Here is a 25,785-nt window from a genome sequence, read left to right as displayed (position 1 = left end):
TAATTATGTTGCTGTCTTAAGAAACCTTAAGGTTACCTAATAAATAATAGGCAGAGATAAGGGCACTTCGATTGATTGTTATTAAAAATAAAGGACCAATTTGAATAAATAGTTTATAATATAATCATACATATTTTACACACCTCAGCTGAAGCACAAAGATAAATTCTTTGGTGATCAAAAACATTGGGATTCAAAAGCAATATATCATATTTGAATAGTATTATAGCCAAATTAATATATAATATGATATTACATCTATTTTGTGCTGTCTAATATTTTACTTAGATTAACAATTTACAAGAGACTTGTTGAAAAATATTAAATTAATAATTGTTTTAATATAACTAGTAAATTTATAACAGCCCTGAAATTACAAAAAATAATAGTGTTAATACATACTTGTTTGCAATATGTATATTCCTTAGTAAAAAAAAAAGATTGTGACTAGTAATAAGTAACTAATATTTAAAATATTCAAATGAAATAAATGGTTTTATTGTAAATTGTTAATCAAAATGGAATATTATAACACTGAAGCTCTAGCACCAAAACCACCATTTCATACAGAATAACAGCATTTCACAATCATATGTAATTACAATGAAATTTCCATGGATTACAATATAATTTTTATTGGTAAAAAACATCTTATGAAATAAATATCTCATCATCATATCTATGACTAGCATTCACCTTTTGTTCTTTATAAAAACTACCAAAATCCTTTCACTTTGAGTCACAAGCCAGTAAAATCTAGAGAATACATTAGATTAATTTTTCTTATTAATAAATGATAGTCCAAATAAGAAGCAGATACTCATAAAAATAAGAAACATATAGCCTGCTTAATAAAGTAATTTAGACATACCTTCCTTTATCATTCATCCTAATACAGATCCTTTTAATACTAATATAAGCGTTGAGTAGTGGAGTAATTATTCAATCAAGTGACTGGAATGGCATATACCTAATCTTTATGTTTTAACTTACACTTAACCTAAGAAATTTTCAGTTGTTTGAAGGCGGAATATAAATTGTATAATTGAGCTGCATTTTGTAATTTCCCAAGCTTGTAAATTATATTATGGATATTGAAAGTCCTTAATAAATTATTTTACAAAATCATTAAATAAACACTCAAATATTCAATTTTTACATGTAAATAGCCTGCATCATTACATTTATATTTGTATATATAGGCAAGAGCTGCAAACGATTTTCTGACAAATAAGGTATTGAAGTGTTGATATCGCCCATTATGATTATGATAGATCATATCTATCATAAGCGGCGGTGAAATTAAAGGAACATACCTACATAAAAAATACTTTAGGAAAGACGTATCGCGTGTTTTTTCTTTCGATTAAATGTATGTATTTGATGTTAAAACTGTTGTATAGGAGTTTCACAATTATGTTGAGGTAAGCTAAAGCTGAGTAAATCAAGATTGTTTCAACGAGATTCAACGAGAAGCAAATGACGGTTAATAAACGCAACAATACTATCTATACATAAATCTTATCAGTGGGCATTTTACTGATAGCAAAATTTTTGTGATCTTGTTAAGCCTTTATTGCTTTAAAATAAAGATGTTTTTCGTAATGCACAAACATCTTATGCAACGTCAGCCAAAACGATCATGTTATCTGAAATCAAACTTCAGTCTTAACAATTGTCAAAAGTTTGACAATTGACAGTGCTCTAGATAGTGCGCCCGTCTACAAATTTATGATTCTATAGCCAGGTTGGTGTTCTAGTAAGTGAGTAAAGTGGCGGTGGATTCGTAGATGCGGGCGGTTCCTCGGTGTCGGACTCTTCGGACGAAACTCGTTCGGCGGCGCTAAGGGCCACGCGTGCGTATTCATCTGTGTCTATGCTCTTGCAGAAATGAATTGCGTATCTATGGTCAAAAATGTTTTAGGTTTAGAAAATCAGATTGATTAGATCTTGGGTTTTACAGTATGAAAGAAATGTTACTTTGAAAATAAAGGTTTAATAGTATTATCTATTAGGTTACGCATTTTTGAATACCTACTACAAAAAGTTTAGTTATCTAAAAATCAAAAGGTTTCGTCATACAATAAAAATTTATAAATAAATCTACATAGAAAAGGAAATACTAATGTGTAGCAAAATATTAACTAAGGTTTACCTTAACTTCTCTCGTAATACAGTTTTACAGGAATATCTTGGCATTTTGAGAAGGAAGAAACATGTGTAGCTCTCAGGCAGGAAATGGTCTGGAGGTTGGTATTTGTCAAGCACCTGAGAAGACAGAATTTAAATTTTTTAATTAAGTAAATTAAAAAAAAAAATCTATTGTGGATAATGTCATTCATAAAAATGAATGGGGCATGTACAAGTACTCTAAGTTCTAATAACGACAGCGATACCGATCCCGATGTTTTTGTATGTAATTTTGTTGTACTTCAATATCCGTAGCACTCATGTAGCGGAATTTAAGTCGCTATAGCTATTGACAGTTACGGAGTACGAGCGCTAATTCTTATTTGAGCAGTAATATGGCTTCTGTTTACAACTATAAGTGTAAGATAAGAGTTTACAGAGTAACGTCTCCATAGTTTTTCGATCGTACCTAGGTGTAAGCGAAAACGAATTCATAATATACCGTTATTAATTGTTGTTACAATCCAACAATAGCTTCAAATATTATAGGAAGTCTTTATCGAATTTTAGTTTGCGCAGAAAATTATTCGTAAATTAAAAATGATGAGTACCTGATAAAGTTGTTATATATATTTATTTATTTATTTAGTTATTAAGCTTACTTACTTACTTACTTAGCAAATAATTAGTAGATTTAGTACTGTGTGATGTCACACAGTACTAAATCTACTAATTATTTTTCTATAATTTACCTGCAATACAAAGTCCCTCTGTCGTGGGTCTTGGGGCGCGCGAGGCAAGCGCGTACGTCCCCACACGAAGCGAAGGAATAAAGCGCGCTCACTTCCAGATAGTTCTTCCATTACCTCCCAGAACCATTGTACCAGAGGGGCATTTGGTTCGACGCCTGGAATATTTAAATTAGGTGTAAATCCGGAAAATATTCTGGCGTTTATCATTTGATACGCAGAAGTACGTTTAAGGTTTTTACTAAAGTACACGCGCAAACACAAACGGACAAATTACGTGTCAATAGGTTTAGTAAATTGTTTGACATTTTAGACAAATTATTATTTTTGTCGTTTAGTCCAGTCAGTCAAGACAATTAATTCATTATAATTCCAAAAGTTTTCAAATCTTGATGTAAGGTCGGGAGTGGTATTAAAACAAACTATAAAATTTTGCAACCTGCTCTGCGGTCCGGAACATTGTTAAAAATGCAATAAATGATAATTTACTCAGTTCTTGAGACCAAAATTCCAAAAGTTCTGCAAAGTTGGAGTGGTGTTAAATATATTATTTTACATCACGTGTTAAATTTGCAACCAATTTAAGTGTACGGAACATTTTTTGTTATTAAAAATTAATGTTTTTCTTTATTAAACTGAAGGAAAACGTTCCAAAAGTTCTGCAAATTTGACAGATATATCGAAAATAAAATAAATAACAAAAAATGTTCCGTACACTTAGGTTGGTTGCAAATTTTATACGTGATATGAAATATTATATCGAAAACTTCCCCAAGTTTGCAGAACTTTTGGAATTTTTTTCACGACCATACAGCAAAAATTAATTTAATTGCAATTTTAACAATGTTCCGGACTGCGGACAAGGTTGCAAAATGAGATTTATTGTCGTCCCAATGTAACATTCACTTGATCGAAGTTTGAAAACTTTTGGAATTATTATCAAATTTTCGATTTCGAATGTCTATAATGACTGGTCTAGTTTCTGAATTCATAACTAAGAAACTTTGAAACAAAATCCTTTAAAACCGATTCGATTTAAAAGGCAAAAGACGTATACGTGTGAATCCACAACTTTTGCATTATTGCAAATGTTCTAAAACTATACCTTTATACGTAGCAGAGGCCCGTAGTGCGTGCACGGGTATATCAGGCGAGCCGCAAACCAACGTCTCAAGTTCGTTAGCGGTGAATAAAGCCAATAAGGGCGCTGGCACTACGCGGGATATACCATCACGGACTGCGCGTACTTGCTCGTCGAATTCGTGAAGTCTATAAATATATTTATGTTATAGCAGACTATTTTGAATTGTTTAAGAAACTACGTGATTCAAAAGGTATATAAATATATGCGTAGTTTCTTATAACATATCATGTAATATTATTTATTCCATAAGGTTTGTTGATATATAAAGAGCAGTATTTGTACTGTAGCTTGCGCGTGCGAATACCAACCCTGAGGTGGTGCGTTCAGAACAAAATATCGACGGGGTGTGTCAGGTACTTGCTAACCTACTACTTGCCTAATAAGATTTGTTTTTATAAAGAATAAAAAAGGGAAATCTGTAGCCAAGATCAGGGGTTGTAAAAGATATTATACATAACTAAGTACTTGTTCACGTTGACTCGCGGGCGCGGTCACGAAACATCAAACATGTGGCGTAATATCCAAGTGTTCACATACGAAACGCACGTGCGGTCTAAGTAGCGGGCAAGGTAGCCACTGGCGCACGCGTTCCGCTCGCGGTAATATCAAACGCGTGAAATGTTTGTGTGTGTTCACGTCGAACTAGCGGCGGTCCAATCCAATATGTAATCAAAACAGTCATCCTGGTATATCCAAAAAATCTTGAAGAATGTCTCTCAAATGTCGATGTTGTTCTCTTTCTTTATTAATTTCGTGCACACCAATTCTATTTTTTATCATCTCCCACTTTAGATATGAATTTTCGGTTAAAAATAAAAGCATGTCGTCCATGTTTACAATCTCTGTAACTCTGTTACAACAAGTCACACTCGCGAAAACGCCACTTCTCCGCGCCCGCACCCGCCGCCGCGCCCGCTCTTTCCAACGTGAACAAGAACTTAATAATGTATGTATCTAATCAATCAATCTTAGAATTGACGTAAACTCTTACGCCGTGGTAAATTACGAATACAAAATCTTACACCATTTATATTCAGAAAATATTATATTACTAGCGACCCGCCCCGGCTTCGCACGGGTACGCTGCTGATACTAAATACACTACAGAAAAACTGTGCGGCCGGCCGGTACCGCCGCAAACGCTACGTCCCGCAATTTTTAAATCTGTAATATCTTCGAAAATATTCACTTACATCATACGGTGTAACGGGCCATATAGATCTATATTAAATGAACAATGTATTCAAGGTATTTAATTGGTTAAGGATTAATGCTGTATTGGTTAAAATCGCTTCGAAAATTAGCCATTATTTGTCGTAAAAAGTAAATGACAAAAAAAAGTTATTGTGGGTTATCCATAAGAGATAGACATATACCATCACGGACTTTTCTGTAGACCTTTTCAATGTGTACAATACTTAGTACATTATTTTGATAAAACTCGTAGGGTTCAGCCTGCGTTTGCAATGTAAGCGGAAAAAATTTAATTATTTACGACATCACATTATGGTCTAAGATCCCGCTATACAACGACCTTCACCGAGATGCTTATTTAATGAAACTTATTTTATATATAATTTAATATGCCAATAAATATAATCCATATGGGTTGCCTAGCAAATTTCAGTCCAGAGTATTTTTAATTGATTTAAAAAAAAAAATATTTTTTTAAACATTTCACCGGTATGATTATTAGATAAATTCTATACCAATCGAAAGTATGAAGCCCATAGAATATGCAAAAGTTAGATTGTTTTTAATCAATTAATTATTTATGTGTACATTTTTTATGTGACACTAAAGTATATATACATCTTTAGTATAAAAGAAGGTTTTAGTGATACATATATAATACTACCCTGATTAAAAATATTGATTGAAAAAAGTTCAAAAAATTTACTACAGGCAAATTATAAAAAAAAATTTTTTTTTTAAATATTAATTAAACATACTCTGGACTGAAATTTGCTAGGCAACCCATATGGATTATATTTATTGACATATTAAATTAAATATAAAATACGTTTCATTAAATAAGCATCTCGGTGAAGGTCGTTGTATAGCGGGATCTTATACTATTAGAAACCTCAAAAATAACAGTACTTCTCCACTATTTAATGGATGTTATTATACATATAAACCTTCCTCTTGAATCACTCTATCTATTAAAAAAAACCGCATCAAAATCCGTTGTGTAGTTTCAAAGATTTAAGCATACAAAGGGAAATAGGGACAGAGAAAGCGACTTTGTTTTATACTATGTAGTGATTTATATTATCCGGAATACTTGTTATATACTTTTACCACATTAGTTTCTTATAACACCACATTATAGAAATTCATTAACCTGTAATGTAATGCCAGTTGAACGTATTCATCCTTATTGTGCGGCGTGACTCGTTTGTGTCGCGTTGATAGTGGTACTTCATGACCCGCTGCTGACGGTATCGAGAATGGTAGCTCCAAGTTTTGAAGCTCCTGGTAACGAGTTATAGATTAACTTTAACTAACTCATAAAACATTTATATTAAACTAGCAGACCGGCCAAGCGTTGCTGTGGCTAAGGTTTTTGTTATATTACATTGTAATAAACTGTTCAAGGGAAACGGTAGGAGAACACCAGTTATGGGGACCACCATGCTTTATTGGTGGTTATGCCATTAAATTGTAGTTTATGTGAAACGTTGGTACTTTCAACACAGCGCCATCTGTTAGAATTGTGACTGTCAAATAATAAACAAATATTTTGCAATAAAATAATATTGCGGGTATAAATTGAGATGTAAGCTATCCTATCTTTTAACTTGGATCAAACTACACACCATAGAGTCCATAGTGGATATACAACGTGACACGTAATTTATATATATATATTAAGATTTTGCTGTGTTTTTAATATCTAAGGGTATAATGGCATCACAAGATTTTACTTTTTTTTGTAATATGTTTAAAGTCTAGTTAGTAAATGCTTATGTAAAATTAAATGGCGGTTGAATGATTTCTTTTGCTTGCTTACAAATAAATGATTTGTATTTCTCATTGCAACAATTCTAGCTTTAATGACGTCATCGACATCGAACATTCTCGGGATCTTTTTAATTGTTGTTGATTCATAAATTATGGCTTTAATAGTGTAATTTTTTCAAGACTTTTAATCGATAATTGACTTAAACGTCTCATTTTTCAGATGTTTTCATATAACTCTCACCTTATTATTAGGTGTCATATCTCGTATACACAGAAGTGCTGGAAGGAAGTCCTTATCAACTTCAGCTAAGTCTTGTGGACGTAAGGGCTGACCGGCAAGTTGTCGCCACACCCCTTCCGCCAGTGAAAGGGACAACGGAGAGCCAGTACGGATAGCGATACCCATTAACACACCTATACAAAAGTATAGAATGACGTAAGACTTATAATTTGCTATAATTCGTTGTTCTTAAAAATCTATTGTTTCTCAACAATACTTATTATGCGACGTGTAAAATACATAGGTGTTATATTTAAATGAATTGGACAACTTAAATGCATTATAGATCTTAAGTTTTGTAACTTATTAGCCCAGTCATATTAGGTAAAAAAAGGCGTCAACCTCGGAATGAAAGATAATAAGCTGTAAATTGGTAAACCTTTGTTTGGTCGTTCTTAATGTTGTCTCAAAAGACGCGGACACGATAGCACTTGTGACAGTGAATGAGGTGAGGTGAGTATTAGAATGAAATTAAATGTTGTAATAATTAGTCTCGATATAAGTTTAAATCAAACTGTTAACAGTTTCTAGCTCTTAATAGCTTCTTATCTTAAGAAAATAATACAGACCGTAATATAACTATATGAATCTTACCCAAAAATCTAAAACAATTAAGATGCAATGGCGTATTCGCTATGGGGTTAAGCAAAAAGGCGTCTCTGGATGCGCCTGCGTCGCCGCGGCCGTTGGGCGTGGCCATGAGTAGCGGTAATGAGCCGTTTTGTAACTCTTCACACATTTCTGCAATACTCTCACTGTAACCACCGCCACAGTCGTCTACACTTTCACCTTAATAAAAAATATAAGTGTATTTTTTTTTGTTTTAATACCTGTCTTAACTAAGCAAGAGCATTTAAACTTCAAATAATTCAGACATCAAAGAACGTTGCCTAATTATAATAAACAGGGTGCTAAACTAATCACAATCAAGCGAAAGAACATCATTTTAATTTTTATTCCGTTTATTAATACAATAATTATTTTAATAGATATCACACTTGAAGTGCTACTTTTGTAAATATGGTCTAGTATAAAAGTCACACAAAACCTGCTTTTAATTAATAGGAATTATTATAAATAATATTTTAAAATTGACTAAAAAGGTAAGAATAATATAAAGAGAATATCCAACTCATTCGCAAAACTTACCTACAAATTTGACCTTCCAAACGCGATGTGGCAATGCCAATGCATCCTGAGTCAACGCTGGCAATCTTGCTACCATTTGCCCAAAGACAGACCTCATTCCCGCCGGTCCAGCTAGTCCCGTCCCGCCACGTCTCGCACGCCTTGCCGCTACTCGGGATAATTCTACTACGGGACCGTGTTGACGTTCACGCACCATTGTTGTCATTATGGCCTAAAAGGTACATTTATTTTAGAAAAACACTTTTTTACCGGATTGAAGTTATGCTTATATTATATAACTTCAATCCGGTAAAAAAGTATTTTTCTATAAGTAAAAGTTATGTCAATAAAAGACAGTACTATGTGCAACAGTACGGAGTGAAAAATGGAAACAAAATTATACAAAGGCATCTCGTCTCCTAGCATCCATAAATTTTCTTAAAAGATGCAGAGACCACAACATCATCCCCAACTGTGTACGATTGGCTCCAAGGAAGGACATAGTTGGGAGCGCCAGTATTCTTGAAACAGCAAGTAGAAACATAACTTAAATCCGGTAAAAAAGTGATTTTCTATGTGTAAAGTTATGTCAATAAAAGACAATACTATACTATATTTATTTTATTCAAAAGTGGCAGTGTTACTTGAAGAACGACTCACAAGCGTGAACCCCGGCCTTTAATACATAAATATTAATTGTATTGGAAAGCGATTAAGCTGAAGATTAAGAAGAAGAAAGATTAATTTGAAGAAGATTTCTTGTAAAAATAACTATTTTTTTTTGAACTGGATTAGGTTTTAAATAAGAAGCTAGTCCAGTTAATTAGGAGAAGAAATGTGTAAAAAACATGTCTGTTATAAAGTGACGATTTTAAAAGTTTGTTTAATACATAGTATGATATTCTTAAAGCATTATCATAAACCATTGCGCTGTATTGTAAAAATATTAAAGAACAATCGCAAAATAAATAATGGTTACACAGGGTTCACTCAGCATTTTCGAAAAAAAGTTTGTTTTTTATGCGTCTATAGATACGTTTAAAATAACCATAACGAAACACAATACCTTTCTAAAAGCAGCTTCTTTAACGCTATAAAACAGCATAGTTCGTAGTTGATCAAACGGTCCATCCAGTATGAGCAACGGCAAGTTTGGACAAACGAGCTCAGAGAACTGGTGAAGTAATACCTAGGAAAGGGCGTTTTATTAATCATAATCGTAAATTGAGAAAAATATCAAATATACTTTAAAAATATATTCTCCGTACATATTGATTGAAGCAATAACTTAAACTACTTTTAATAAATATAAATAATTGGAAAAATTGGGTAACAACAATGAAAGTATTTTACTTTATTTTATTTTAGTTATAGTTACATGTTATTTTGAGTTTTTTTTCTCAATTATTTATGCACTTCTTGTACTTTACCCTCTGTAGGTGTTTCTTTTTTTATTATTCCACATTAGGGTGCCTGGAACAAATCGCTTGATATCCCGTTGCCTAATAACTACTGTTTTTTTTATATGTATGTTTTTGTATAAGTTAACGAAGTGTATATAAATAAATAAAAAGTAATGTTACAAAGAATAATAAATATAATTCTTACCAATCTATGACACATGCGTTGTGGCGACATGTCTCTCAGTAAATGGCACTCCAAAGGTGGCGAGGGCGGAGCACGAGGCGCTCGTGGCGCTTCAATGCACAATGCCACTGTATGAGCACTACCGCATGCCACTTTGGTTATACGCTTACCCTGTTTTTTTTATATTAATTAACTATAATAAGATAATTAGCAATTTAATTGATGTGATTTTTCTTAACGTTATATTTATTATATATTACATTTTACGTATCATAAATCAATAGTAGCGACGAAATTCAACCGTTGGCGCTGTCTTAAAGAAGTTATGGACACTGATAAAAATAAAAAATGTGTGCGTGTACTAGGTGTACACACGTAAGAAGTGAAACTTCTTTATGACCTTATTTTTCGAAAAATGATCTACTATATGCAACTTTACAGAAATTGGTTAAATAAAGTTAAATTAGATAAAGTTTAACAAAAGGCTTTTATTATCATAGACATGAATACAAATACAATTATTTCATTTTAATTTATTACTGTACTACTTACTATGTAGTACTAAGATTATTACAGAATTTCATTAATTGTAATAGAATTATTAGTCTTACTATCATTGTTATCGTTATTGTACATTTTTGTTACTAATGGCTTCGAATCTCTTCGGATCAACCGGTAGGGACAAGAAAAAGATGGCGCGTAACCGAAAAATGTGACAAATGTGTGTAAATTTTTTTCCAACGCCGATAAAGAAGTTTGACTTCAAAAATTTCTCCCATACGTCGATAAAGAAGTTTCACTTCAAAAGATGGCGCGTAACGGAAAAATGTGACGCGTAACGAAAAAATGTTACACTAATTTTTTTTCCAACCCCGATAAAGAAGTTTCACTTCAATAATTAAATCTAATGAATTGAAATGTCATACATAAAATATTATTCATAGATTTTCTTTTATGCATTAAATATTTATTATTTAAAAAATAAATTAATACTATACATATTTAAAATTAATAATAACCTGCATAGCAGCCAAAAGCCTTGGTCTTTGTGCAGCAACGGTCGTACCATCTCCCAATTGTCCTTCATCGTTATCTCCCCAAGTATAGACTTCGCCAGTATCCGTACACGCTACGCAGTGCAAACTGCCTGCAAGTTATGCCGATAAACTTTATATTTTTTTGTTATTCACATTTTGATTATTATATTTAATATGAAAAATCTTGGTATATTGCATTGTCAATATGACGTTCAATGGTATAATATGAACTTTCAAATCGACACATTTTTGTACACGAACGTAATCTAAATTACATTTAATTTCACCTAAAAAGGTAACTAAGGTCATTTAAAAAGCTAAATTCTCTCTCATATCTCATCTATAAAGAGGTTTTACTTAAAATCGGGCAATTTCATCTCCAGAAAGAATCAAAGCTATGCAAAACTAGTGAAAAATACAAAAATCATGGGTAAGCTATTGATTGTGACTCTTATTTTTATGGTCGTTAAATGAATTAAACGTAATTAAGAATATATGTGAATACCGGTGGCTATAGACACGATCATTTTCCCCTGCATTCCTGTAACGCGCATCGGTCGTCTTACGTGATCGTAGCTGCCGTGCCCTAGTCTGTGGTAGTCGCCTTTACCCCTGGAAATATATTTGTATGAGGATACCGAGGTTCAACATAACATTGATTAAGATACGTAAGTAAAAGATCTAAAACAAAATCTTCCAGAATAAATAGATTAAACAAATTTTATTATATACTTTAACATAGATTTCATATGATTTATAGAATTTATAAAATTACGATAACCAGTTTTAAATAATATATTTTTAAATATAGTATATTATTTTTCAAAAATTCGCAGTTGGCTTAAGCGTGCGACCCTAATCCCAGAGATTGTGCGTTCGACTTACGGCTTTGCACCAATGGAATTTTCTTTCTATGTGCGCAATTAGCATTTGCTATGTGATGATGATATGATGTGAAGGCAAACATCGTTGAGAACTTGACATGTCTCAAATACAAAAATCGATTATATATGTCAGACACATGGCTGATACATGGCTAATACTTGTTTATAAAATAAAAATGATCGAAGAAACGGATACAATGTGAAAAGTGGGAAAGACCTAACGAAGTGAGTAGTGCCACTTGCTTACTATCTACTACTATCCGCTATGGACTCCTAAACTTCTTAACCGACTTCAATCAAATTTGCACACCGTGTGCAGTTTGATCTAACTTAAAAGATCAGAGACATCTTAATTTATACCCGCAATATTATTTTATTGTAAATTATTTGTTTATTATTTGATAGTCACAATTCTAACAGATGGCGCTGTGTTGAAAGTTCCAACGTTTCACTTAAGCTAAAATTTAATGGCATAGCAACCAAAAAGCATTGTGGTCCCAATGACTAGTGATCTCCTACCGTTTCCCTTGAATAGTTTAACAATATGTTATATAGAATCTTATAAAGCCTTAGCTACAGCAACGCTTGGCCCAGTCTGCTAGTTTATTATATAAAAATGATCCAATTCCATCGATAAGAGCTTATACAACATTCACGTTATTGCTTCAAAATTTTGTTTAAAATTACAATGTTCTTTAGATACCGTTAGCAATATTTTGTTGTCTATAAAATATATTCTTACCAAGTATAGACGCTACCACATTGACAAAGCGCAACTGAGAATTGCGAGCCACACTCAACTTTGATGACTCGTAGGCCTTTTAGGCAATCTATGCGCATCGGTAATTTACAGCCTTCTGACCCACCACGACCTAAAAATAGGATAAATAATGTATTATTATTATGTTATTATTAATAATCAAGATTCAAGATTCAAAGCCTTTATTTTTAACTAATACAAGAGAACAAAATATAAATGTATATAAAAAAGAAAAAAAGTTTAACAAGCACAGCTGTCCTCTTGTATAGCTTGCCTTTGTGGCACAAAGGCCTCCTCCAACTGTTTCCATTCCTTCCTATCCCTGGCAAGTCTTTGCCACAGAGGACCAGTGGCTTTTTTAAAGTCGTCAGCCCACCGGGCACATGGTCTTCCTCTCTTTCGCTTGGTGTTGTAGCGAGGTGTCCATTGGGTGACTTTTTTCGACCATTTTGCTCTCTGGCCTCTGAGCAGGTGTCCTGTCCATCTCAATTTAAGCCTTTTGGCTCTGGTCATTGCATCTTCCCAGTTGGTGATCCTTCGGAGATCTACAGCTCTTTTCCTATCATTCCGTGTGTACCCTAGTATGCTCCTTTCCATACTTCTCTGGCAAGTCACAAGCTTTTGACTTGTGACTTGCTTAGTGGTCCAAGTTTCGCAGCCGTACGTTAGGATAGGTAAGATACAGGTGTTGAAGGTGCGATTGATCCTAAGTGGGTAATCTTTATTCTTTAGGATGTGTTTTAATGACCAGAATCTTTTCCAGGCATTTGAGGTTCTTCTCTCTATTTCCTGATGGGCTTGTTCTGTCATGGAGATGAGTTGTCCCAAGTATATGTAGGTTGTCACATATTCTAGGTTTTCGTTCTCTAGGATAATAGTATCTGGTGTTCTGTTTGTCATGGCTTTTGTTTTTGATTTGTTCATTGTTAAACCCACTTCTTTGCTTTTGGTTGCCAGTTCTTCGATCATAGTTTGTAGTGTTCCCGGGTTGTTAGTTATGAGCACAATGTCATCTGCAAATCTCAAATGGTTGATCCTTTCTCCGTCTATGTTTATACCGCAATCTTCCCAGTGTAGGTTTCTGAAGACTTCTTCCAACACACTAGTAAAGAGCTTAGGCGAAAGAGGGTCTCCCTGTCTGACTCCTTTTTTGAGTGGGAATGATTCTCCCAGCATCTCCAGCTTCACCCTGGCCGGGCACTGGCTGTAGACATTTCCGATGAGTCTAATGTATTTCCCTTCAATGCCTTGGTTTTTTAGCGCTCTCCAAATGCATGGGTGCTCCAAAGAGTCGAAAGCTTTGCTGTAGTCGACAAAAGCCAGATACAGGGGATATCCATATTCCTGGCACTTTTCGACAATTTGCTTCAAGGTGTGCATGTGGTCTATTGTGGAGAATCCAGACCGAAATCCGGCTTGCTCGATAGGTTGTTGTTCGTCAAGTTGTTTGGTGATGCGGTTGAGAATGATTTTTGCAAAGACTTAATACACGTTGGACATAAGACTGATAGGACGATAGTTGCTAAGGTCTTCTTTGTCTCCTTTCTTGTGGATTAGGATTATTGTGCTTTGTGTCCATTGTGTACATTGATATATAAAAAACCCAAGATGCACAATCAACGTCTAAAAAACGTCCTCAAAAAATGAGCGCAACATTCTAAATTGTGCACTCATTTCAAATAGTCTCGCGTCTAATAAGTGGAGTCGATGTTATTTATTTGTGTTTTTTTTTATAAATAAATTTATGTACTTTTGAACTTTTTTGTGTGTAGTTTTTGACAAATATATTTACTAACAAATTATTTTTTAATTTAAAGAAAAAACTTTTTAACCGGATTAAAGTTATGTATTATTATAAATTTCCAACTATTTAACATCCAACACCTTTTGTCTTTAGTCACCGTGACCACGCACGCTGTAAAGCACCTGAAAAGTCGGATAAATTTAAAATTATGTTAAATAGTTGTAAATAAAAAAGTAATGTTCGACTCCACTCAATACCTTGTCCTACCGACCACGGTCGGTCGTAAAATTTTATTGCTTTAAGTACGTATACACTGCGTTGTAATAACAACTTTAAGAAATTCGCGTAAGGTTGATTTTGCAATAATATATGCTTGTAACATATACTGTTATAGACATACTGTTATAGAAAATGACAGAAATAGTGTTTCGGGACACTTTCGAGCGTTACTTTTACTCGAGACTGTGCATCTTGGGTTTTTTATATATCAATGATTGTGTAGGTATGTATTCAGTATCTAATATTTCATTGAATAGGTTTGTTAATGTTGTTAGTGTGTCCGGAAGTGCAATTTTGATTGTCTCATTTGTTATGTTGTCGGGGCCAGGGGATTTTTCATTTTTCTGTGTCAGGATTGCATATTCGACTTCCCTTTCTAAAACAGGTGGGATAGGTTCTTCGTGTTCTGGGTCAGGGTTGGCATATGTTTCGGAATTGTTGTTACATGAGTACAGTTCTTTAAAGAAGGATGTTGCAGTATCTAGTATTGTTTTTCTATTTGTAACTAAGTTTTTGTCCTGTTTTTTGAGTCTTGGTATCCATTGTTTAGGTGGTTGTAGTTCTTTTAGGGCTTTCCTTATTCCTCCTGTTTTAGTAATATGATTTATTATGCAGTCCATTGTTTTTTTTGCTTTATCCTTTTTTATACTCTTGTTAATTTCTTTGCTGATCCTTGTTATTTCTTTTAATATGTCTTTATCCTTTTTGTTCTTGAATAATTCTTTTCTTTCCGAAATTAGTTGTTTGGTCTGTGTGCTTAATATTTCCTTCGTCTGTTGTTTTGGTTTTTTAGCTTGATACATTCTGTTTATTTCTTTATTGTATCTTTCCTGCATTGCGTTCGGCGATTCTAGCAGATGGTTTGCGTCTAATTTGGTAGTAAGGGTGTATTCCTCAGAAGGTAGCACTTGTTTGTAGCGTTGCCTAGATTTAACCTGGTTTTTGGAGTGTAAGGTTGCTCTGACCATTCGGTGGTTGGTGTAGAAGTTGAACTGGTTTATTACCTTTACGTCTTTGAAAGCTTTGGGTTGATTGCTTGTTATGAAATCGATTTCGTTATGGTAGCTACCGTCTGGTGACTTCCAGGTCCATTTTTTGCTAGGTTTTTTCTTAAAGAATGTGTTGAGGATAGCCAGGTTGTTTTCGTGACTCAGATTTACTAGTCGTTCTCCGTTATTATTTCTCTTTCCTATGGTGTATTCGCCGATGATATTTTCTTCTCCTGATCTTTGCTTGCCAATTTTCCCATTGAAGTCTCCCATAATTATTAAGTTTTTTTCTGTTACATCTATTGTTTTGGATAGTTGATGATAGAATGAGTCTTTTGTGGCTTCTTCTGCTTGTTCTGTTGGTGCATACACTTGTATCAAGGTCCAGTGTTCTCTGTAGCCTGTTATCTTTATTTTTAGGATTGCTATTCTTTCTGAGATGCCTGTGAATTCTAGTATGCTGTTCTTGAGTTCCTTTCTGACCATGAAGCCTACTCCGTAGTGTCCTTTTGTCTCTCCAATAGAATATAGAATGTAGTCGTCATGTTCAGTGATTTCTGTTCCTAGTCTTCTGACTTCGCTAAGGCCTAGAATGTTCCATTTAATGTTCTTGAGCGCCTCTTCCAGTTCCATAAGTCGATCGCATGTTCTTAGTGTTAGTACGTTGAGCGTGCCGATATAAATATTGGTGTTTATTTGACTTCGTTGCTTAGACTTTGGTAGGTTGGGCTTTGGTGGGTTTGGATTTGGTAGGTTGTGTTTTGGCCGGTTCGTTTGCTCCAATGTGATTTTCAGAGATCTCTCTCGAGGGTCAGCTGGAGGGCTGCGGTCGCGCTTCCCCACGGAGACCGCTGTCCGGCTTGGGGAAAAGTATATTTTGTTGGTTGTTTGTATTTGTTCTTTGGTTTTATTTTTGTTTTGATTCCGGGGACCGCTGTGTACTAATTGTTATTGGTTAGATGTTTCTGAAATAGAATTTGTTCTGTGGCGTATCATTTTTTCAAATGTATTGGTTACAATCATTTTCTTTGGCTCCGTCTGCCTTGTACCTTCATAGCAGTCAGATTGCGTTGGTGTTTTAGATGGTGAGCGCTTCCTTTTCTCAGTTGCCTTGGTTGAGTTTGTTTCCTTTATTATGAGCCGATCATATCGGATGAGAGCCAGATTTCCTTTCTTTCTTTCTTCTTGTTGTAGGGACTTTAATTCTTTTCTCTTCTGCAGTACTTCTTTGGGGTAGTCTTCAGACACGTATATGTTTGCAGGGAATCTTTTGTTGTTTTTTAAGATTTCTATTTTTCTCCATGCTAGAGTAAACTTTATGAGAATAGGCCTGCGTTTCTGGTCGACTTTATTTTTTAATAACTTTATTTATTAATAATAGTATGTAATAAATAATAAGCTGGTTCGTTCATGTCTTCGGAATTGAAACAATTAAAAGACCGAAAAATTCCTCCAAATCCCAAACATAGTAAAGTTAGACTTTTAAGTTAAAGTAAATACTTTAATAATCGGTGACCTACGAATTAATAAAAATAATTAATTTTAAATAAACAAATAAAAAGCATGCATTAAAATTATATGGGAACTTTTGCCTACATAAATAAGTACAAAACGATACTTGATATAAAAATAGATAAACAACCCTGTAAGTTTTAATGTCTCGTGCATATGTATTTTTTGTATACAGGGTTATTGATAATTAGACGTATTCCCGTAAGTAGGTGATAGGAGTACATACTACTCGTGATATATTTAGTTTTATCAGTATTATATGCAAAAGTGAAAAAAAATTTTTTTGAGTTATTTTAAAATTTTTCAAAATAAGTCATAAATTAAACATAAAATATTTATTTTGAAAAAAGTATTATCGCAAAAAGAATCACCTATCATCTCCATTACACGTACTCTCGAATACGTGTAATCACCAATAACCCCGTTTATTGTATTGATAATTTTAAATACTTTTTGCGACCTACATTAGTTTAGGTTAGTACCCCTGACTGCGAATCCATGGGTCCCGGGTTCGATCCCCGGCTGAGACGAACATCGATGTGATGAGCATTTGGTGTTGTGCTTAGGTCTTGGGTGTTTAAATATGTATTTATGTCTATCTATCTATAATATGTATGTATATCCGTTGCCTAGTACCCATAACACAGGCTTCACCTGCTTAGCATGGGACAAGGTAAATTGGTGTGAATTGTCTTTAAAAAAAAAACAATTAGTGACCTGCAATAAGTTTTTAAACTAAATAAAATTAAGAAATCTTACCAAGTTTCCCGTAGTCTCCGTCTCCCCAAGACCAGACGTTGTCGTCGTCCGTAATACAAAGAGTTTGTGCGTCGCCCGACCCACATGCTACGTCTACTACGCGGTAATTTACTAGCGCTTCAACCTGTGTAAAAAATTCAATAATTAAATAATAATTTAATTTAAACTAATAAAGTTAAGTAAATGGAAAAATTATCCTCTGTCATCCTTGTTTTTGCTGCTTATTAGCGCACCAGAAAACCTTTATCATCTCGTTATTAAATTAAAAAATATAAACAATTAAATTTCGTGTTATTTAATCTACAAAAAGTTGCCAAGGGAGTGATATGTTGAGGAAGATAAATTAACCAGCAATTAATATAGTCATAAAAACCAATAGTCGTAACAGCCGATGACGTTGTTATTAAGTACCTAATACATAGAATTCAACCGGGACCTTTGATTTTGGTCAATATAACCGGTATGTTGTTCTAAACGATGTCGTCGTAAACGGTTTTGACGGTAATTCTTTTTGAATGGCATTTAAATAACGAAAATTAATTATATATTATTTGAACATGTTACGTTGAATACTTTAGAAACCTATGGTTGTAAAAATTAACAATCAAAATAGATCCAGTTACAAAGAGCTGTTGTATTTAATTGTATATTACAAAAGTATGGGAATCTGAAAAGTCAAGTAGGTAAGATAAAATTCTTAGTGAATAAGTGAAATCTTTACCATTTTCGGCACGAGCTGATCTTCCGAGTCCCCATGCCCTAATCGGCCGTAGCGTCCCTTGCCCCAGGTGTAAATTCGTCCCCGTGCCGTGAGACAGGCGGAATGTGCACCTCCGCACGCTATAGCCACTACTTCCAGACCAGAGAGGGACGTTATTAATTTGGGGCGATCGTAGCTTCTAGAATTACAATTTATTTTTTATTGCAACATTTCATTTTCGAACATGCAATTAATATAAAAAATCTGAGTTATTATAGATAACAGATATGTATATATATTATATATATAATAAGAAAGAAAAATAAATACAATATTCAATTAATTGGTAAAAGGTATTGGTAACGATTGGAACAAACCATTAAAATGTGTAAAATTAAGTTTACTGAGAGAAAAATTCTTTACAGATATTAATTTTCCTGTATAATTTTACAATGTGACACATCATTATACATTTTATTCTAAGGCGTTTTAAAATAACAAAGCCTATTATATAATATATACAGCGCTATTATCGGTAAAAATGTTTCTCTGAACTTCCACAAATATTTCAAGATTAGCCAAATTTGTCCAGACATTATCGAGTTTTAGAGAGACAAACAAACAGCAATTTATTTATATATATATATATTGGGTATTTTGATACAAGCAAATAATGTTTCCTTAGAAATAAATCAGTAGTTATGATTATTAGAAATTACTTACACTCTGTTGCCATGGCCAAGTTTTCCGTCTTCGCCTTCACCCCAACTGTACACATCACCATCGGACGAAAGAGCTAGACAATGCTTACCACCCGAATTGCAGGCCACCTATGAATAATATTGATAAATTAAAAAAAGTTACATTTATCTAGCTGACTACGTTTGCAGCAAGGCACTGGCATTTCTGGGTTATTTATTTATTTATTTAGTTATTAAGCTTACGACATCACACACAGTACTAAATCTACTAATTATTTTACAAAATCTTACATCTAAAATGTGTGACAATTAACGTAAACATAAGTTTCACAAAAAAAAAAATAGAAATTAAAAATTACAATTAAAACATATAGGGTACGATAATACAAGCACACAATAAAATAAAATTATAGAAATTTGTTGGTACTTAGAGCAGAAAAACAAGAAAAATCATCAGGTTAAAGTAGTTTTTAAATTAACTTATGTTTTTCCAAGCATTTGAACAAACTTTGGGCAGACCTTTCCTTTCTTGAAAGTAACCCTAAACAGTTTTTTGGTTTCTCCAGAAATCAATAGAGGACAAAGGACCTAGATATAAGAATACTTACTTTAGTAATAAACACGTGTTGAAGAGATGCAAGTAATGTAGGTTGTGACACGGAATCTATGCCTCCAATGCCTAGCCGTCCTCCTGCGCCGTATCCTAGAAAAAGTAGTCTCTTTAAAATTATATAATTCAAAGTACACTATTATGAAAATATATGTCATAAATAATATTAATTGCTAAACTTCTCCTTGAATATAATTCTCTATATATTCTCTCTACTTTGGAAAAGTCACGCGATCAAAAAGTACCTACGCTTTGTACAAAAGTGTATCCCTAATTATAAATAACAGGTACAAGTTAAACTGGCCAAACAGAAAAAAAGTCTGTAATTACTTTTGTTATTATAGCTCATTCCTAAGATATTATTACTTGTTAAAATTTATACTTATGGTGTCGGTTTAAAGCTTTAGTAGGCAAAGCTTGGTTGGGAGATGTCTAAATTGTCTATAAGCAATTTTCCGTAAACTTACCAGTAGCATACACCTTCCCATCAGGAGTCACCGCGAACAAAGTTTGTTCTCCACCCACTAATTGCATTGGATTGAGGCTGGCAAGGGCGAGGCAGGGGGTCGGCGACCGAACCTTAGCTCCTTCGACCCCTCCCAACTGCCCCCGATGATTGTGGCCCCAGCCGTATACCGCACAACCTCGAGAACCACCGTTCCACCAACCGGTCCAGTCTTCAGGACGTCTACAAAGGATAAATTTAATATATGTCCAACGGTTTGTCTGTCGTGGTTGACTAAAGAAGAATAAGCTAAAGAAGTGAAGAAGGATCAAACAAAATAAAAAAAATCATGTGTCCAATTCACGCGTGGTAGAAGTGAAACCTTCAAAAACAAAGTTTTTATAATTAAAATAATTATGTAAATTACTTACTTGACTTACTTATTTAATTTTCATCAAATCTGTTTTTTTATTTCAGAAAATGTTCAAATACACACTAATTTAAACTTTATACACTGTATAATGCCTCCTATCTCACTCTCTCTCACGCCAAATCCTATTAATTTATGTGTCTGTCTCTTTTTACTGTCGCTTTTTCCGTTGCATCCGGTTTGAAATCACAACGATTCTAAAGAAGTTTCACTTCAAAAACCTATCAAATAATTTCCTACGTATCGTAAGTACCTTTAAAATATGAGATTTGTTCAAGGGTATGGAAAAGAAATGTATTCCAACTTACTTATTGACCCAATGCAGTAACTGCTCGTCGTGTTGCCTCGTAAACTTCGCATTATCTTCCCAAGCGCTATCACTGGAGCCTTCTTCTGTATATACACCTAGATCAGCTAGTCTTTTGCGTACATCCGTAAGAAAGGGTAGAGGGAGGGACGCCCGACGTAATAATGCGTCCGCAGTGCGTACACATAAACAGTACCGCTTAAACCACGCCCATCGGGCCGCATCTGTGCCATTGCATACTCGAGTGTCTACACGTAGACCGCACGCTAGCCATGCCAGTTCCTAAAATGTATTAGTTTTTTTATTGAGATTATATTGTATTGTTGACATTTTGGACTGTTCCCTAAGTTGGAATATACCTGGATCTACATAGAATATACCACTTACTTGTTCAAATGTTAAATTAATATACATACTAGTCAAACTGATAACCCTCTTTTGTTGAAGTTGGTCTCAATAAAAATTATACTGTGTTAACCAATTTTTAAAACCTATTCAGTTATTTTTATTTTATTTTTTTATTTTATTTTAAAAGGCACACTAACGAAACACATACAAACACTTACAGAGAACACATAACATAGAAAACAAGATACATGCATGTGCATCAATAACAAGTGTGCACAACATTTAAAGGGAAACATTACAATGAAGAAAAGAAAATAACTTAAACATTAAAAGTAAAAAAAACAAACTAGATAAAAAAAATAAACATGCAATTTACAATTATATATATATAAAAAAAAAACAATAATTTTCTACTTTGCAATAATCACTATTGGTCACGGATCAACAGTTCTATACAATAAATATTTATAAACAAATATATATTACGTATTACTTATAGACTTACCTTCAAATAGTGTGTGTGCATAAGATGTGTGCCAGTCCTTAGCGCCGGTTCTTCGTGTTCATACTGAGCTTGTAACAGCTGCGGTAAATGTTGTAAGGCTGGAGGTGTACCGGCTGTCGGCTCTCCTTCCCCTCCGCATACAACCCCTCGTAAACGACGTACGCACCAAACGCGTGCACGCCACGCTATAAATGCCAACAAATACAGATTTCGATTTGTAGACGTTATATTATATGATATTCTTTATGGAGAATTTTTTGATATTTAAGTTCTTTGCTTTTAAAGCTAACATTTTTTATATTTTTCATTAATCAAAAAACAAACAAATAAGTAACAAAATAACACGAATTGAAAACTGGTGCTCGTAAAACTATTGAAAACACAATATTATAAATTTTCTACAACTAGTTCTCCGATAAGAACATTAATATCTTACCATATATATACTTTACTATTTATACTGCTGTTAATTGGATAAAACAAATTTTATTGATATAAAGGATAATTGAATCAAACATATATTCTAGTTACTCACATAAAGTAGGCATTTGTGCACAGATGGCAAGCGCTTGTGCCAATCTTGGGGCGAGTTGGTGGTCATTAGAAATGGCGGTCAGTAAAGGACCATCCAACAGACGCCAAGCTAGCTCCACTGATGGACACGATAAAACGTATCGGTCTGTGCCGCTTTCCTATACATAGAAATAATCTTAACACAACTTCGCAGAAAATAATATGTCGTTTGTATGTTGAGAGAAGTAACCTTTGGGATAAGTTTTAGTCGCCTTGTGAGATAAAGTCAAAAATCATTTAATCATATAGGTAACACAATGTACAATTATGAACGTCAAAAAAATAAATGTATATGAAATACTTCTAATTTTACATTTAGTGCCAGATCTCAAATCAAGGGCGTGGAACGGAAGAGAAGAACTGCCACTCTTTTTAATAGCCATGTTTTTTTACACATCTTTTGTAAGGGGCTGCCACCATTACACCATGTTCCATATGACATTTTAAGTAATAAATAATAATAACATAAATTAATAACAAAGACTTGTCCTCTATCAGCAGGAGGCATGGAGAAATAGGAGCACGCACTTACATTCTCGTGGGAACAACACGCAAACACATAGTGTGTGCGATGATGTTAATAATTTCGTTATTAACATCATCGCATACACGAATTCAAGTACGACCAGTCACCACAAGTAGCACCGGTTCACGAGTATGACGCATGGCCAGCCATCGGCCCCTCGCCATATTTTAGGGAGAGAGACAACCCGACGCATGGACGCCGCCACAAGCAATGACATTTAAGCAAGCATGACACAAAAGCCATGGAGGCGATTAAATTGAAATTATACTCCAGTTAAGGTAGATTTTAAGGTTCATATTTGATTCCGTCTATCGAACTTCTATACAATAAACTAAGTTTGTTAAGATATTTTGAGGGTGATTGTATACTTACAGAAGGAGTGTGTGTCGGTAAAATCGGGTGTACCGTAAAGCGCCAGCCCCAACCATTTACTGAACCGTCGCTAGTGAACCTCCAGCGTAATTCATCACCTAGATATAAATACTTTATAAATGTTTTAAGCTATTGCATAGATTTTATCGCGGGCTTTGAGCGCGGCGACTGAATCAAGAAATTCCGTAACGAAAAAAACCTAACACACGATGACGTAATAGGTGCGGCAAATACGCGTTAGAGTGGGACAGAACGCATACTGCGCATTCCCATCTCTCTGACGAGATCGGTGACGTAGCGTGAGCGCGGCCGGTGTACGCGTTAGAGTGAGACAGCCTATATAGGCGTTATAGTCTGAGTCTGGTAGAGTGAAATAATATCAAAGAAAAACAAATACTGCTTAAATAAAACATAAATAAATAATTATAACTGCATAAGTTGATAAAAAATGCTATACTTAATAATAGCTTAACCGCGGTCCCCGAGTGCCACACGTTTTTTTTTTACTGAATGTAATTTGTACTATAGAACCTTTATGACATCTATGCATGGACTTCCTGGACAATACATTTTAAATAATTGTAGTCATTAAATTTAATTGCTGGTATTTATAAAATTTAAAACTCTGTGTTTACACCTATTATTAACTATAATGCTCTGTGACACACTCACAGATAACGACATCGCGCTCACTGAAAGTTAGATTAGCTAAATATATTTTTTTAGAAGCGCATTTTAGGATACTCTTGCACTCTACCATTAACAATAACTTCCTGTGCCCAATCAGTGGGTTCCCTTCCAGACCTCGTAGCCAAAACTCTCCCAGCTGCATCAGATATTGTAAGAGGGTCGTTTCGTCGCTCCGTCGAACAACCTTGTTCGAAGGAAACTCTGAGAGAAGAGGCTCCGGGGATTTTAACTACGCCTGCAAAACACAATACATACTGAACTTTGAGAACGAATATGTTATGATCTCATTCTAGAATGAACCATCCATTTTATAAAAGTAAAGGAAGAGCGGAACTGCGTTATAGCAATAATCCCTTGTTTTTCTGTAATCATGACAACTCTTTCCACGCATGAATTTGGTTTAGGATATTCTCACACTATATCACACATTTTCTGTAACTAACACACTGCATTCTGTTTATAAATAGCAATGTATGCATACCTGATATATCAGTATCATCTGCATAGGGATGCGGGCTATCAACGGTAACGGGCAAGGGAGGAGCGCGGCCGCCCCCAGCTGCAGCTTCTTCGAGCTCACACACACACACTTCCACTACCATATCTGCTATGCTCGCAGATCTGGCGCACAAAGCTAGAATAAAAATCAAAGAATAAACAAACATAGTATCCGCTGAGTAAAAATTTAACTGAATTTCAGATACATAATCCATTTTCATGAAGTTATACTTCTACATAAGAGGTGGATACATGTTTTACAGAAGCAAAAGTTTACGTTAACGCTCAACCCCCTTTACATTTTTAAATATTTTGTCTTTAAAACGTCATTTTGATTATATGGTCAAATATCATCTATTATATTGCACGTTTTTGCTAATACATATATGTATAAATATTAGTATGCTATCAGACTACTATTTTATGCTAATCATTTTATAAACGAAACAAGGTGAGAATTGAGACGGAAGAGTCAATAAACTAATATATAATCTGTAAGCACGTCTATTAAAATCGATTATGAATAAGCCTATGTGATTTTTTTTCATAGTAAATAGACGATAGAAGCGATCTTAGGGTTGAAAACACTGTTTGTCCTTAATGTATTAACAATACACCTATTAAAATTTTCAAAACTGTTTCTAGTTTTAAGATTTAACCCTTAACAAAACCGTCTATATAGATGCAACGAAAACTAATATAAATACATACCCATAAGAACATCAGTGATAACTTTAACAGCATTATTAGCCTCGGGGATCCGTCCAGCTGCAGCCAATTTCAAAAGATCCACTAAAGCCCTCGCATCGGATTCGCCAAGTTGCGAAGTGAAGTCATCCAATTCCACCTAAACATAATAATAATAACTTATTTATTTCAGATTATATACATAATGTTTAAGTTATGAATTAGTAACAGTTCGGTTTTAGTTAGTCAACAAAAAAATAAAAAACTCCTATACTGGGGCATGGACAGCATACTACGATTAAAGATATGCATGTTCTTTTTTATTAGCACCATTGGTGATATGCCTAACACGATACAAGGATGCCACGATTTTCCAAAAGATGGGATTAAACCCGCCAGTTCGGCAATATTTGACGCACTGCAGAACCTCGGCTAGCCCAACAC

General features: G+C 34.1%; 1 protein-coding gene across 2 annotated transcripts in view; it reads right to left on the bottom strand.

Annotated features, from left to right (window-relative positions):
• Positions 1–1,269: 1,269 nt before the first annotated feature.
• Positions 1,270–25,785, bottom strand: part of LOC125055751 (probable E3 ubiquitin-protein ligase HERC2) — a 60,925-nt gene continuing 36,409 nt past the window's right edge. For both annotated transcript variants that reach the window (XM_047658309.1, XM_047658310.1), the window contains exons 65-89: positions 25,366–25,501; positions 24,638–24,790; positions 24,224–24,391; positions 23,467–23,564; positions 22,531–22,687; positions 21,996–22,180; positions 21,144–21,424; positions 20,428–20,648; positions 19,959–20,053; positions 19,373–19,479; positions 18,671–18,848; positions 17,950–18,073; positions 12,649–12,778; positions 11,528–11,634; positions 11,005–11,132; positions 10,007–10,156; positions 9,465–9,587; positions 8,420–8,630; positions 7,865–8,059; positions 7,232–7,404; positions 6,371–6,501; positions 3,985–4,148; positions 2,883–3,037; positions 2,156–2,268; positions 1,270–1,903 (exon numbers count right to left, since the gene is read on the bottom strand). In XM_047658309.1, coding sequence (XP_047514265.1) covers positions 1,738–1,903; positions 2,156–2,268; positions 2,883–3,037; positions 3,985–4,148; positions 6,371–6,501; positions 7,232–7,404; positions 7,865–8,059; positions 8,420–8,630; positions 9,465–9,587; positions 10,007–10,156; positions 11,005–11,132; positions 11,528–11,634; positions 12,649–12,778; positions 17,950–18,073; positions 18,671–18,848; positions 19,373–19,479; positions 19,959–20,053; positions 20,428–20,648; positions 21,144–21,424; positions 21,996–22,180; positions 22,531–22,687; positions 23,467–23,564; positions 24,224–24,391; positions 24,638–24,790; positions 25,366–25,501 — 3,849 coding nt within the window. In that variant the 3' untranslated portion in view covers positions 1,270–1,737. The remainder of the gene's footprint in view (positions 1,904–2,155; positions 2,269–2,882; positions 3,038–3,984; positions 4,149–6,370; positions 6,502–7,231; positions 7,405–7,864; positions 8,060–8,419; positions 8,631–9,464; positions 9,588–10,006; positions 10,157–11,004; positions 11,133–11,527; positions 11,635–12,648; positions 12,779–17,949; positions 18,074–18,670; positions 18,849–19,372; positions 19,480–19,958; positions 20,054–20,427; positions 20,649–21,143; positions 21,425–21,995; positions 22,181–22,530; positions 22,688–23,466; positions 23,565–24,223; positions 24,392–24,637; positions 24,791–25,365; positions 25,502–25,785) is intronic.

This window comes from Pieris napi, chromosome 14 (assembly GCF_905475465.1).
Source record: "Pieris napi chromosome 14, ilPieNapi1.2, whole genome shotgun sequence".
Lineage (NCBI taxonomy): Eukaryota > Metazoa > Arthropoda > Insecta > Lepidoptera > Pieridae > Pieris > Pieris napi.
The sequence above is the reverse complement of the archived record's forward strand: the minus strand, read 5'-3'. Positions and strand labels throughout refer to the sequence as shown.